The following is a 15,303-nucleotide window of genomic DNA, read 5'->3' on the forward strand; positions in this document are numbered from 1 at the left end:
CAGGGTAATGTCTAACAACTTTAAAGCAAAATATTATGACACTTTTAAGCTAATATTATTTAAAGACAAATATTATACAGTTGATTAATAAGTAACAGTTGAAATGGTGGAATTCATTTGCAAGGTTAACTTTTAACAGTTGGCACATATGCTTTTAATCATATATTAACTACTGTATCACACTTCAAAAATAGCTTTAAATTTTGAATTTAAAAATAATTTTCATGTTAATTTAAAAAAATCAGTTCATTTAAAGAAGTATTTCATGGAGCATATAAACCTAAAGGTTTTAATATATATTCATATATATATATACATATGAATATATTAACCTAAATTTCTTCTTGTTCACCGTATTTCATATTGAAAAGAAGTGTTTTTATTTTTATTATTGCCCGTCTGAGAGACATCTCTGTCTCTTAACCACTCCACTAACGGGTTGTTATCGGCCATTTTTAAATTTCTTTTCTTTTCAACAATTTCTATGTGTTTGTTTTTCAACACGATTTCTGAGTTTGCATTTTTTAAAGGATCTGATTGGTTCCTTACTTAAGCGAATAAATTCGCCACCAATAAAGTTGAAATTTATCCAACTTTTTTGCGAAACGAAAGAAATCGCCAGGCGATGAAAAATATCTTTGTACGCATGCTCAGAAACATTCGCGGCAAAAAAAATCGCGTCGCGCGAAATAATTCGCTCCGCTTTAAGAATCGACATTTTGTTTTTTCGTTAATAACGAATAATAGAATTGAAGACATAAGTAAAATACAAAACTCCATTTTTTTACACAAATAAAGGTGTTTAGTAACTAAGCATACAGCACGTTCAGTAAAAAAGGGGATTGATAATCGTTTAGTCGACGTTTTAAAATTTGGCCTGTCTAAAGTACTAATCTTTATCATATTGAGAACGTATATGACTACAGAGAATGTAAAACCCTGAAAAATTTGAATGAACTGTGGGGGGCATTAGTTTAACACGCCATTTGATCAAATCTATAATTATTTACAAATGGGCTAATTTTTGTCAAGAAAAAAAATGAATTTGAATTAAAAGATAAAGATTTGATTTTTTTCTGGTGAAAAGGAATCTTTATGTGGCATTTAAGTTCGTACAGAAACATTCCACAAACTGTTTAAAACTACTTAAAAATTTTGTTAAATTTATAGAAACTGATAATTTTTTTTGGCTAACGCATAAAAATGCAGATTATAATTCAAATTTTGAGTTTGGCAAATAAGGTAAGAGCAGACATGGAAGGGGCCGTAGTAATATACTGCAGATCCTCATTTATTGTCAAATCTTTGTCAATTAAAAATCAATTCTTGTTTGTCGGAGACAGATTTAACCATAGGTCCAGGAGATAAAAGGTTGCTATAATTTATCCAATACCAAAAGGGTAATAAACAAACAGACAAACAAACAAAATTACGAAATCGTTGAAGGTACCAAGAATCTTGATTTTGTGAGCAGCTCATTCAAATATAAAATTCTTTAAACAATTTTTGTACAATCTATTTTACTTTGATCTAGTACAGACATTAATCAGAACTATCAAGGAAACACCCAAGCGTTGTTCAATATCGCAGTAGGAGTTATGCTCTCTGCTGACGGTCCTAAAAAAAAATAAAAAAAAGAAAGAAAAAGGCAAATATGAATTATTACTTTATTTAAATATGCCGAACTGAAAAACAGCATGCTGGATTATACCGGATATTACTGAAGAGTAAAATAGACATTACCGTCTGCAGGAATAAATTGAGTTACGGGCTTGAGAGGATTGAGCATTGCCATAAAAGATGGAAAATCTTTCTCTTTTTGTTTGCGTTTTACCTTAAGAAATAAAATCTCATTAAACAAAAACATGAACTGAATATCATAATTCAAACTAGTAACACGAACCTTAAATGTCAAAATGAAACGTGAATAATTTTTCATTAAACACACAACATGGATCTTTGAACAGTCAGTCAATAGAAATAAATCATTATACAAAATACTTGCTTACATGCCGGACATATAAGCAGTGATGTAACTGGTGTGCTGATGGTCTATTAAAGTAAGAATAAGAATACTTTTAAATAATTAGTAAAAAGTTACAAATAACCAATTAAAAAACAATAAAATTTAGGAATAACCAATTAAAAAACAATAAAATATACCAACAAACAATTAAAAAACAATAATATGGGAATAACCAATTAAAAAACAATAAATAGAAGAATGTTAATGCGGAAGCGATAAAAAATAACCCAGTTATATTTATTATTGTATTATACTAATCTCGTAGTGAAGAGCGAGATCTCATTTCTTGTTCTCTGGAGAATAAATCTTTTTCAAAAAACCGAAAAAAACAACTTATGTGAGCCAAACAAGAACTTCTAAAAATTTTTTCGTTTTATTGTTAAATTTAGCATTTTGTTATTATTAAATTGTTAAATTTAACTGAACTGGTTTTAAAGTTATCTTTTAAAATTTTATTTCTCCAACAAGAAATTTTTTTTTTAATGTTTGGGAAATTAATCAGCCTATATAAATATTTTTGATTGTTAAAAAAAAAAAAAATTTAGTTTCGTGAGAGTAGGTTGTGAAATTAAAATTCTAATAGCAATATAAAATTCTAATAGCAATATTAAAATTCTAATAGCAATTATAACGAACCAGTTTAGAATGTCAAAAAGAAAAAAACTTGAATTTGGATTATTATTGGAAATTTCAGTCATTGAAGAGTTTAATTCTAAATCCTTGAAGAAAGCAGTTACATAGGACTGCATCTATATTATTTCAGAAAATCAATTTTTTTTTTTCCACTGAGGATACTTATTCATTAAAATCTCAACCCACTGACCACTAGAGAATATTAAAGGGTGCTAACACTTTCTTGAAGTCCCTGGAAAATGCAATAGAATTAAGGAGAATAAAGAAAATATCATAAAACCAAGAATCATATGCTTGCTAGCTCACATTTTGTGTAAGGCATTAGTATTTTACAATCGATAGTTTAAGAAATTGCGTTGCCAAAAATAATAATCCCTCAAATATGCCAGAAGCTAGACATATTTAAGACTTCTGGCCTATAAACCATGTCAACTCTGTGGTTCATTTGCTAAAATTCTTCAGAATCATCTTGAGGTATGGTTTTCTCATTTTCATACTGAAAGCTAACTATTCAAATTCTTTATTTAATGCCAATTTTTTTTTTTTTTGGACTACCAATATAAAGTTCAGAACTTGAATAGGTTGCCTCCAACTTCAAAATTAAAAAAACCTCATCTCAGCTGGAATGAATTTCAGTCTGAACATCTCCCAGATCCTTTAAAAAGTTATAAAACCCTAGACCAATGAAAAACATATGGGTCTAGTTTACCTAATCTCACTTCACTGACACAACGATTTCTTCCGATTTCATCTAGTTCAACAAAAACTCAGTTTGTGAATTTGTTTTGTGTATGTTCATGTTTTCTTAGTAAAGAAAAAAACAAACAAATGAATTTCCCTTAATTTCAGTAACTTTTAGTTTATCTCTATCTTATGATATGAAATACCATAAGGCAAGATACTCCTTTCATGAAAAAAAATATATATATTCATTTGGATTTGAAAAAGATGATGTTGCTAATAGTTACAATCTGATAAAAAAAAATTCTTTCAAAAATTTTTATAAATATATATTTTTAATAACTTTTTTAAATAACTTTTTACAAATTCTTATAAAAAACTCTCCAAAAAAAAACCAAAATATTAAGTTTATTTTAAACATTCCTTAAGCATTAATAATAAAAATGAAAAAAAAACTCACCTCGCTGAAGGATCTCTCTGTACACAGGCATCAACTAACTAAAATTAGGATTTGATTATCTTCTATTTTTTAACTGCATAATTAAATTCTTCAGGAAAAAATTATAAAAATCAAAACATTTATTTTTCAAACTGTTTACAACAAAACAAAAAATTGAAGCAAAAGTAATAAAAAAGTTAAAAAGAACCTGTTGCAGGTGTTTTATTCGTTTGTGTTTCTGCAAGGTCGGTGTTACTGTTGTGTATTCAGTGTTGTCATTCTCTAATCCATCCAAAGAAGATTGAGAAGTTACAAAATCAGATTGTGAATCAAATAGCTTAGAAATGTCTGGGAACTGTGGAACGATACCACAGAGCTTTTGAAGTAGAATCTAAATTGAAAAATTATGACAAATACAGACAAATACAGCAACTATACTAAAGTAGGTAAATACAACAGGAAAAAAAAATCTAAAAATAGGCAGAGTTTTTAGAAGCTTTTTTAGATCATTTGACACTTTTCTTTAAACAAACCTCAGTTGGCTTCATGGTAAAAAATGGTACTGTACCAGTAGCAAGCTCAAAAATGGTCATTCCAAGACTATAAATATCTGATAAATAACTGTAGCCAGTAATATTCTAAAAAAATGTACACTTCACTAATTGAGAAAACAAAAGTATTCACTAATTTGCTATGATTAATTGATATTTTAATTATTTGCAGCTTACAAATATGAAATAATAAAAAACCTGTTGCAGTATTTCTGGAGAAATCCAAGGAAGCATTTGGACAGCATGTTTAGGATAATCATGAGCTATCTCATTCTCTTTTGGCAACAAAAGACTGTAGCTAAGACCTGATAAACAAACATTTCCATCAGAATTAAGAAGAATATGACTGGCCTTTATTGCTCTAAAACAAAAAAAATTAAAAAAAAAAAAAAAAAAATCAGTTGATATAAAATGTCAATAAAAACAGCATATCAAAATAATTAAATTAAATTTTAAAGTTCTTTTTAAATAATTGCTGTAAAAGAATGACAAGAAAAACATACCTGTGTATTATACCAAAATCATGGAGGTATTCTAAAGCAAGAATAATTGAGCGAATAATCACTGCCACAAGGTGTATAGGTAATCCGTGCCGGAATTCAGATGATATTAAATCATGACAAGAACCTGTAAATTAAATCATTTTCTGATCATTTTAAAGTACAAAACCTAAAAAAAAAAAAAAAAAAAAAAAAAAAGCTAAAGGATTTATAAATTATTATAAATTTGTAAGTTTCATAAAATGATTTTCCAAATAATAATAAATTAACTTTTATTTTTTAATTCTGGGAACTTTAATCGAACCAATATTTCGAACATAATGAATATTTTAGTAATCTTATTGCATGTTCTTTTTTAGAAGTGTTCCAGGCACTTTTTATGTGTCCTTAATAGTGAATCTTATTAAAAAAAAAAAAAAAAAAAAAAAAAAAAGATAGGAGCTGAAAAGTTAGGGAAACTGTAAAAGAAACATTAAACTCAGTTTTACTCTAGCTATTCTTTTTGAAACAGAAAAAAACAACAAAAAAAAAACAACAGTAGAATAAAATCAAGCAGTTATTTTCTTGGTTTTAATTAGTTATTTAATCTTTTAACCCAAAGGTTTGAACATATAAAGTTGGTAGAGCATAACTTTTAGTAAAAAGGAAAAGTTTTAAACTATTTCCAAAACACATACCATAGTTGTATAAAGGAAACAAAGTACATATGTATTCATCCTTGACAAATGCACAGAAAAATGATAAAATACCAGGACAGGCAACCAATTTCGAAAGTTGTAACTCTTTCTACAATTAATAAAAATTATTTCAATGAAACTGAAAGAAAAGTCCTCTTCACCATACTATAAAACCCATTTGGGAATTTTTAGCATCATATACAATTTTTTACTTAAAATCATTTACAGTTAAATCGTGGTATTTTGAACCTTAAAGGGATCAAGGAAATGGTTCAACAAAAAAAATGTTTAATTTAAGTGAACATTTTTCCACAATTGGTTTTTTAAGGGACCAAAGAAAACAGTTTGAGATGATAAAAGTTCAAGTTGACCAAACTTCGAGTTACTGGGATTTAACTGTAATTATTTCTTTATAATACAATATTTTTTTTTTTGTAACTAAATACCTACCAATTTTTAAAAGGAAAGGAAATTTTTATGTACTTTCCTTTTAAAAAAGTGGTAGGTATTTAGTTACGAACTAAAAACTTTGTATAGAAAATGCATAATAAATAGAATGTAAAAAACATTTAAATCACATTAAATGTTTTTTACATTCTATTTATTATGCATTTTCTCAACAAAAAAAAACAAAAAAAAAACAGTTAACGGAGCTATATATGAAATATTAAAGTTATAAGTAAAACAAATGCAAAATCAGAATTTGTTGTAGTTTTGCTCCATTAAGAAAATATATAAAAGCTAATATTATAAAAAAATACACCAAGTACTTGCAATTCTTGTAAAGCCTCAGTAGACAATTTTTCGATTTTTGTTTTCCTCATAACTAGTAGAGTTGGATCTAAAGTGTCATTTTTATATCTAGCAAAGTATAGTTCTGATAAACCAAATGTTCCATGGCCTAAATTTAAAAAAAGTCTTTCTGTACTTTTTTATTCAAAAATGCACTTTGTTAGAAGAAAATTTTCTTCGAGTTAAAATTATTAATTTTATTTCTAGTTAAAATTGTTAACTTTATTTCAAATTAAAGCTAATAAATTATAACTAGAAATTTAAAAAAAAATTGATTCATTTGGAAAATCAAATAAACTGATGCAACACTGGTAATCATGGTATCAAAGCTAAAACCATAAAACAAAGTATAAAAATCAGCTTGATGATACAACCAGATTTAATGAAGATTGGATGATTTTTAGATTATAAGACAGTGTATAGCTTAGGCTATTATAACACAGTGATTATAAGGGTATCTCTAAGCATATAGTAAAAAAAAAAAAATTTTTTCTTTCTCACTCTCAAGTTTTTAGATTTGTGGAAAAAAATTATTTAAATTCATGTGTTTTCAAACCTATTTTTTGTCACATCTCGCAGAGCACTTTTTATCACAAGTTGTAATTGTTCTCAAATACAACTTGAAGGACAAATATGACTTGAAGGAAGTATTTCAATTATTCCTCCCCAGTATTAAGTTTTTACAAAGTTTCTGAATGAGGGGTACACCATGATCAACCCTTAGATCGATAGCTATCAACCTCTTGACAATGCTCAAGGCCCCCTGAGATGATTTTCCTTCCATTTAGATGGATCCTTGGCAAAAAAGTTGATTGTTGTTGATGGTATAAAACTACTCAAAACTTAATATTTAGAAACAAAGTTAATTTAAGTTTTAGTTGATTTGGTGGATGATCTTTGGTTTCCCTTGAATCAATCTCTTCATGTGTAAAAACACTCTGATTTCAAATAGGTCTAGTCCAAATAGCTCCTAAGTTGCATTAGAAATGGCTTCATGTGGGTATCTCATAAATTCAACCATAAGTCATTGGAACTGGTCATGGAAAAATCTTAATTACATATACCTCTTGTGATTGCTATATCATCTCAAGATTATGTTAACAAGACTTCCACTAGTTGATCTGTTGAAACTGGTTGAAAATTCTTGTAATCAGTGCTCCTAAAATAATTTATGGAGCAAAAATTTCAGATCCAATAGGTCGACCATTGTCTCAAATACAGTACCGACCATTAACTCTATTATATGATGGTGACATCAAGAATAGTAAATCTAGACCAAATATTTGCTCAATGATTTTACAAGCACCTGAACAAGACACTTTAGCATCAAAGCACAGCACTACAACTCAATCAATAAAACGCCACTTCTCCAAGCACCTGATAATGGTAGTAGCTTGGGCATTGCCAGTTCCTGATGCAAGCTTTTGAACACCAAGTAGTTGCTTCACTCCAAAATTAGAATTTGAAGGCAGAACTTTAAGATTGTCTATATGAGTTGTTATATATAAGTTAAATTTGCCATCACCTTTCCATTCCAGCATACTGCTAAAGGTACAGCTACTTTGAATTTTGTATTTTAGTTGGCGTGGCTACAACAGCATAATAGGCAGTCCTGAGATGATGATCATACAGTTCCCAACAACCTTGGTTGTCTGTTTTGCCTACAAGCCAAAAGAAAATAATTGTCTTCTGGAATGGTGAACAGCATAAGAGCATCAGCATGAGCAGTATCAAATATAATATCAAATTGCTCCATGAATTTTCCTTTCTTCACTTTGTAACCTGTAGTCTGTTAAATTATGTGCTTCTACAAAACCTTCCACTCAAGGAATAACTTCTCCAACTTCTGGACACAATCCTGCTCAGAAAAACTGGGATTCTGGTCTTATTTTATATACTATTGCCATTGTCTGAACACAATGTCAACTGGCCTGACAATAAAATGGCAACTTAGCTACACAGATTGAAGGAGCACCAACATAGTAAATAAAACCACTCATTAACTGAGTTATCATTAAAGAATTTCCATAAAGCTGTCCAATTATTTTAAGAAACTGGTTTATTTGAATTCTTCTTAGTTAACTACTGGAGAGATTTTCAAAAGTTGTGCAAAAAACTAATATGAAGTTGGAGTTTACTATTTCAATGTCTACAAGGGCTGGACATCTGAATGATTATTTAATGTATAATAACATTTTGTTTCCTAAACTCCATATGTAAAATATAATGGATTAACAACAGAACTATATGCTAAAATTATTCATATCCAGGCCAAGGTTTTAATTATGCTGAGTTTTATTACAAAAGCATCTTCCTAATAAAATTATAAAAAATGACAACAACAGAAATAAGGATATATAAAATAAAATCTTCAGGTCAAAATCAAATCTTCAGATCATATTGAATGTTCCTTGTAACTTCAAGGATGTTCTAAAGCATTCTAAACAGTCATATGAAAGAACAGTTGATATGCTTTTTTTTTTTTTTTTTTTTACCAGTTTCTGGTCAATTGAAACTCATGCTTTAAAACCAAGGAATTTAATTATGACTCTGGTTGTATTTTTGTGGATGGTCAGAAGAAAAGGAACAAAGACATTTCAAAATACTTTTAAGTACCAATGACTAATATGCACAGCATTTTTAGAAATGTAAAGAAAATAAACTGCTAGCATTAATTGCTAGTATTTAGTACATTTTGTATTAAATACTAGCAATTAATAACAGCAGCTTTTTTCTTTCTTTACATTTTTAATAATACTGTAATGCTTAATTTTTTTGGTAGTTTTTCATATCATTTTTCAGGCAGAAAAGTCTTCTCTGAATATGAATAATTTTAGGCTCAATTATGCAAACCATAAAGAATATTAGAAATAACTCTAAACTGTGCACATTTCTAAAATAGATATATAGTTTCTCACTTTTTTTTTTTTGAAAATTAAAAAGTTTATAAAATTAAAAAAATTTACCCACCAATTTTGCAACCAATATCAAACATATTATCTAATGGGAATTTGGCATCCACCAACTTGGTTTGCTTAAACATGATTCCACAATTTCATTTTAATTTTAATTTTACTTCCATATTTCTTTTTTAGTTATTCTGAAAACAAGCGCTCAATTATAAGATTTTAAAAAACTGCTAGGTCATCAATTCTCAAGTTAAAGTACTACAATTAAAAAAATATTTAAAAAGGCACAAATATATCAAAAAGTTAACACTTTTTTATTAAGCAATTTATATGATAACATTTTAATAACATTTTAAGATGCTTTATTGGTACTCATCATATAGATTGTGATTGAGTAAAAAAGCTCTATTACACTTGCAGAACTTTAGTACATTTTTTTTTTTTTTTTTAAATTTTAATAGCTTAACATTTCTTTTAAATATATAAGACAATAACTAGCAGAAGAAAACAATCGAAAACAAAAGAAAACAATCAGGCTTTTACACCTTTTGCTAAATTTTTTATTTATCAAACAAGAATTATCCAAAGAAACACTTATACAACCCTTTATTATTCTGTTATATGTTTTCTTTGGTAAAAAAAACAAACAAACAAAACTATTCATTTTTATCCCATATAAAATAGAAAGGTTTGAGCTACGGTCAAACTGTCACTCTGTAAAAAGGTTTGAGCTATGGTTTATATACCAAATCAAACTGTCACTCTGTAAAAGATAATGATCATAAATGAAATGAGTTAAGAAAAAAGTAATTTATCAAACTTTAAAATAAAATTAGATGATAAAATAAGAAATTTACAACTTAGAACGCAAATAAGCAGAAAAAAAGATTACAATAAATTAAATTTATCTTCGTATAAAAAAAATCCTTGACTTAAAAATTTAAATCAATGTTCACAAAAAGAGACATAATATATGTTAAAACTGTTCAAGTGCAACCCACAAATATCTTTCTTTGATCGTCTTTTTATGAGAACATTGTCACTTGGATAAACTAAATGACAAAAATTAGTTGTAGAAATGCATAAGCATGCCTGCTGTCAATAGCATTTGGAAAAATGTTTAAATCTTCACAAAAATTTTTTAAAAAAAACCTACATCATCATAAGAAAAACTGGCATATCCTGTTTGAGTAGCATCTCGACGTCGAAAATGATCTATAAAGTTAGCATAAATATATTAACAGTAGTTCCAATAGATGAAAGTTTCTCTTCAGATTGATTTTATATGGGTGTAGTGACAAACTGCTTGTGCAAAGTCAAAACTCAAAGTATTAAAGAAAACACTACATTTCTAACCTGTTAACATTCGCAACCTTATAGCTGCAGAAACGAAATCATCAAACTTAATTCGACCATTATCAGAATATCTTTTTATAATGATATTGAGTGCTTGGGCACTTAGGTTATAACCTGGAGAAATTGATGGAAATTATTAAAACACACACGCATCACACAAATAATTTTGTACATTAAATTTATGATAAAAGTTAATTTAACGATACTACAAAAATCAGTATATAAAATATTATTTTTATAGCAACTAATACAAAATAATATATAAACTTTAGTGCATCAAGCAATAATAAGACTATTTTAAACAACTAGATACACTTAAGTATTTTTCTTACCCCAAGAAACTATAGCTTGATGCATTTCATGAGGCTCTACAGTACCAGAGCGGTCTCTGTCATAAATCATGAATGTAGACTATGATAAAACGAAACAAAACCAAAAAAATAATAATTTAATGAACAAGATAACATTTACACATTTTTCTTTAAAAACAAAACTGATAATGTTCAACTTCATTTTAAAAAAATGAAGTAAAAAAAACAAAAAACTGGAGCTTATGGTGTTGCACCAAGTATATTATGAGAGTGTTGCAACTCATAGACTAACTTAAGAAGTTTGTGGCTTTAGAGACTTATTCATCAAGTTGTTAACCTATATGGTAAAACATACAGGCAACAATATTGATAGCTACAATTTCCTTCCAAAAATGTCATGTTTTAAAATTTGATAGTAAATATTGAGATAGTAACTGAAAATCTTTTGATTTTGTTAAAATGTCTTTTAGCAGAAAAAAGTTTTAATTTGTTTGAAATAAATAAATATTCTTCATAGAATTTGTTTATAAACCTAATCACAATTTATTATTAAATTTCTACTCCGCTAAGTCCCTTACATATATCCATGGCCGCCGAGAGGGGGTGGACGAGGAAGATTCCCGGGGCCCCGCGTGTGCACAAACAATTTTTTAAAGTAATTTTTAAAATATTTAAATAGTTTTGACTTTTAAAAGATTTAATTAACTTTTATTTTTCATTTTCAATGACCAGAGCACGCTTCTTTTGGTCCTGGGTATGTAATTGATCATAATGATGGCCCCTTAAGAGAACTTCCCCGGGGCCCGAAATTTCTCTCAGCTGCTATGCATATATCCACTAATAGCAAGAAACATTCAACTTTCTATTCAAACATTTTTTTGCTTGTTTGAATCCTTAAACAAACTTGAGAAAAAAAATACCTTCCATTGATTAAGAGCACCCCACAATTCTTTGAACTCATTGAAACCCATTTTACCAGAGTAATCTCTATCAAGCATACTTATCATGATGCGGCAAGTCTCTAAACTAAATTGTTGATATGAACCAGCAATTCCTGAAGAAGTTAAGCATCTTTGTAATTCCAAAGCATCAATTTGTTGATCCTAAAAAAGAGTTTCAGGCTCTACTTTAGCATCAGAAGTCAAAGTAGAATTATAATATTTGACATAAACATTAAGCTATGTTTTTAAACAGTTTTTAACTGTTAAACAGTCTACAATTGTTACAGTCTAGTACCTGATCTAAAAATTTAAGCATGGCAGCCAACACAACAGACATTTAAACATTTGTACAACTATGATCCATTTAATATTACAAAGAAAGTATATAGAGTGGATAGATAAAATAATCCTACATGAAAAGCTTACTTACATGACCAGCCACAGCAGAGAAATATCCATATAGTGGATCCTTTTAAATAAATGTAAAATGTTAGAAAACTCAATAAAAAAGCTGAATAGAAAAATATATAATAATATATTTGAATAGAAAAATATAAAATAATATGGAAAAAATTGTTTGTAAATTAAAGAATTTTGAAAAGTTTTCTCAAAAAAATATTTTTTTACATATATTGAATAAAAAAAGTTCTTTTTAAAAAGATTCTAAATAAATAGAACCGTTCATTTTTAGCTTAAATTCTTCTTATAAACATTTTGTAAAAACTATCAAAGCTAATGAAACTCAAAAAACACTTTTATCAAAATAACTTTTTAAAATGTCATTAGTGTCTTAATCAACTAGTAAAAATTGTTACATATGCACGAAGCTCAATGTGGCAAATCAGTCCTAGTGTATTTAAAGTGATTCTAAGAGTAAAGCTTTACTTATGCAAATAAATGATAAGATAGAATTGAATTTGTATCACATTTATACATTTTACTAGCCATTTTAAAATTGTTTAGAAAATTTTAAAACTATATTACTAACAAATGTTTTTTCTTTTAAATTCTTTTAAAATACAGTGGAAAAATAAATTTAACCATCAAGATTACAGTGTGTGTGTATATATATAGTAACTCTGTTCAAATTATTTTTGAGAAATCCCAAATTTTATAAATGAACATATTTAAACTCCATGGTTAAAATAACATCTGTTGTTTCTTGTTAATGCATTTATATTTACTGTTTATTTTTTTGTTTTTAGTAATATTTGTTAAAGGCAAGATTAATTTTAGAGTTAATTTAATGAAATATAAACGATAATCAAATAGATTTATTTTACCAAAAGAAACTGTTGGTTGTGCAAAGCATTATAGTGCAGAAAAAAGACATCTTATTATAAAATTAAGAGACAAGCTTTATAAAAAGTACAACCCACTCTAAAAACTGTTAAACATGACAGAGTATAAATAAATATTTGGGTTTACTTTTTTTTATTATGACGTAAGACAAGTCTATAAGAATGATGGAGTTATGGATAAAAATATTTATCTAAAATTTTACAAAATACCATGTTGCCCTATGCAGAGGAAGATATGCTACTCAAATGGGTTTATATGCAGGACAATGACCCAAGGCATACCAGCCATAGAGTGAAAAACTTTAGTTATGGATTGACCTGTGCAGTCACCTAAATTCAGCCTGATTAAAAATCTTTGGATGGATGTAAAAGAGGCTATTTGTAGTGAAAATCAGTAAGATTTATGGAATGTTGTCCAGAATGCTTGGAAAGACATTTCTTTAGAAAGTTGTTAAAATCTGATTAACTTCATGCCAAATGGTGCAAAGCTGTAATTAAAAACCAGGGACATGCAATTAATTATTAACTTTTTATTATTGTTTGATTTTTTTTATGTCATTTTGTGATTAACAAAATAAATTATCTGCAATATAACATTAAAAATTATGAACTACTATGTCTAACCTGTTGTTTATACTTATACAATTATTGTAAAAATTTCAAAATTTTTTACTAATTAGTTTATCATCTCACATCTATTTCATTTCTAATTCAGTATTACAATTTCATTTACAGTAATGATTTAATGAAAATAAGAATAATTTACTAATTTTAATCCCACTACTATTATTTTTTCCACACTGCATATAAATGTACATACACACATGCATGCTAACACATACAATACACACACAAACATGTCTTATGTATGTAGAATAATTTAAACAGATTTTGTAATAGGAAATGGCTTACTTATTTAGAGTTAGATACTTGAAATAAATAATTTGAAGGTTGTGGAAATGTTGTTTGCAATGCTAATGGACATAAATTTTAATGAAATTTTATTTCAACTTAAAAATGTCAGTGTCAATAAAACTCATTCTTCACTTTCTAAATTTATCAAACTTAACACTTTTTTTTTTTTTAATAAGTATTATTTTACCTTAAGTATAGCATAGTCAAAACTGTTTTTATAAATGCTAATAATTGAAACTAACTGACAATTAACTCTGTTGGCTTGACAAAATAAAATAACTGAATATTATATTTGCCTAGACAACCTTCATTTTTATGTTAGATAGGCAGCAAGATAAGGATGAGCAGTTTTTTACTAATTGACAATTTGTGTCTATTTTTATTGTTAATACTACAAATTACATGTAAATAATTCATATTAAAATGTTATATTTAACCAAAAAGTTTCAAAAACATTTGTTTAAAAAAACTGTTTAACTTAACTTTGGCATATGGGATTATATATTAACTCAACTTACAATTGGACCTGCAGGGTATCCAGGGTAGCCCCCAGGAGGACCGTAAGCCCCAGGGTGACCATAACCAGGGTATGCACCCTAAAAACGAAGGTGGGAGGATAAGCAAGGCAAGTAGCTGATGAAATAAAATACGGGTTGGATAATTTAATAATATACATTATTTTAAAAAGGAAAGAAGTTACAGGATAAATGAAAAATCAATACTCTTGCAAAATAAATACTTTCAGTTTTTTAAATCAGTTTTTAATGGCTTTTATTTCAAAAGAATTATAAGAATGTACACCTATAAAGTTAGTTTTTCAATCAGCAAAAACCTACTTAATATTTATAGACAATAATTACACATATTTAATGACTTATTTAGATAATATTAGAAAAAAACCAACCGGTTGATTGTATCCTGGATATGCCATCTTTTATGAAATGCACAACAAGGCGAATGTTCAAGTTTATGGGTGGAATCGAAACAAGTTTGTGAAATCGTGCGCTTTGATTTTTTTCGGATGTGCCAACGTAACGATTATGAAAAGCCAGCGGAAAATTACAAAAATTAACTTTAATGGCATCGAATGGGGGCATTTAGAGGGGAGTTTTGACGGTTTTTTAGGATTATTGTCTGAAAAAGGCTGAAAAACTTGTAGGGAGACGGCTAGCAGTTGGTTACAAAATATCACTTGCGTAGCACTATCAATTTTTACAAACGGGCAACAGACTGTTTTTGAAGTCGGTGACCCTTACTTAAGACTTTCATAT

General features: G+C 27.9%; 2 protein-coding genes across 6 annotated transcripts; both read right to left on the reverse strand.

Moving 5' to 3' along the window:
- Positions 1-1,440: 1,440 nt before the first annotated feature.
- LOC145189787 (STE20-related kinase adapter protein alpha-like) lies at positions 1,441-9,428 on the reverse strand. Of its 4 annotated transcripts, none has more exons than XR_016453315.1 (11): positions 9,270-9,428; positions 6,278-6,408; positions 5,508-5,616; positions 4,834-4,957; positions 4,529-4,691; positions 4,348-4,417; positions 3,988-4,170; positions 3,801-3,838; positions 2,010-2,052; positions 1,744-1,834; positions 1,441-1,617 (listed from the first exon to the last, which is right to left on the reverse strand). XR_016453315.1 is itself a non-coding variant. In XM_090090268.1 (11 exons), the coding sequence occupies exons 1-11, from the start codon at positions 9,340-9,342 to the stop codon at positions 1,556-1,558; spliced, it is 1,122 nt and encodes a 373-aa protein (XP_089946394.1). In that variant the 5' UTR covers positions 9,343-9,428; the 3' UTR covers positions 1,441-1,555. The 4 variants fall into 4 exon arrangements, 3 of the variants coding, with proteins under 3 accessions (XP_089946394.1, XP_089946395.1, XP_089946396.1); XM_090090268.1 differs by having other exon boundaries at positions 4,313-4,417; XM_090090269.1 differs by having other exon boundaries at positions 4,313-4,417; positions 6,271-6,408; positions 9,270-9,408.
- A 317-nt stretch (positions 9,429-9,745) lies between these two features.
- LOC145189791 (sorcin-like) lies at positions 9,746-15,077 on the reverse strand. Of its 2 annotated transcripts, XM_090090271.1 has the most exons (8): positions 14,937-15,077; positions 14,551-14,628; positions 12,247-12,285; positions 11,796-11,978; positions 10,897-10,975; positions 10,565-10,678; positions 10,365-10,423; positions 9,746-10,260 (listed from the first exon to the last, which is right to left on the reverse strand). In XM_090090271.1, exons 1-8 carry the CDS (start codon positions 14,961-14,963, stop codon positions 10,234-10,236), a joined length of 606 nt encoding a protein of 201 aa, XP_089946397.1. In that variant the 5' UTR covers positions 14,964-15,077; the 3' UTR covers positions 9,746-10,233. The 2 variants fall into 2 exon arrangements, with proteins under 2 accessions (XP_089946397.1, XP_089946398.1); XM_090090272.1 differs by lacking the exon at positions 14,551-14,628 and having other exon boundaries at positions 14,937-15,065.
- Positions 15,078-15,303: the final 226 nt, after the last annotated feature.

The sequence above is a fragment of the Hydra viridissima genome, unplaced genomic scaffold (assembly GCF_058129835.1).
Source record: "Hydra viridissima isolate aposymbiotic clone 2 unplaced genomic scaffold, HvirCarnegie_v1 scaffold_6, whole genome shotgun sequence".
Lineage (NCBI taxonomy): Eukaryota > Metazoa > Cnidaria > Hydrozoa > Anthoathecata > Hydridae > Hydra > Hydra viridissima.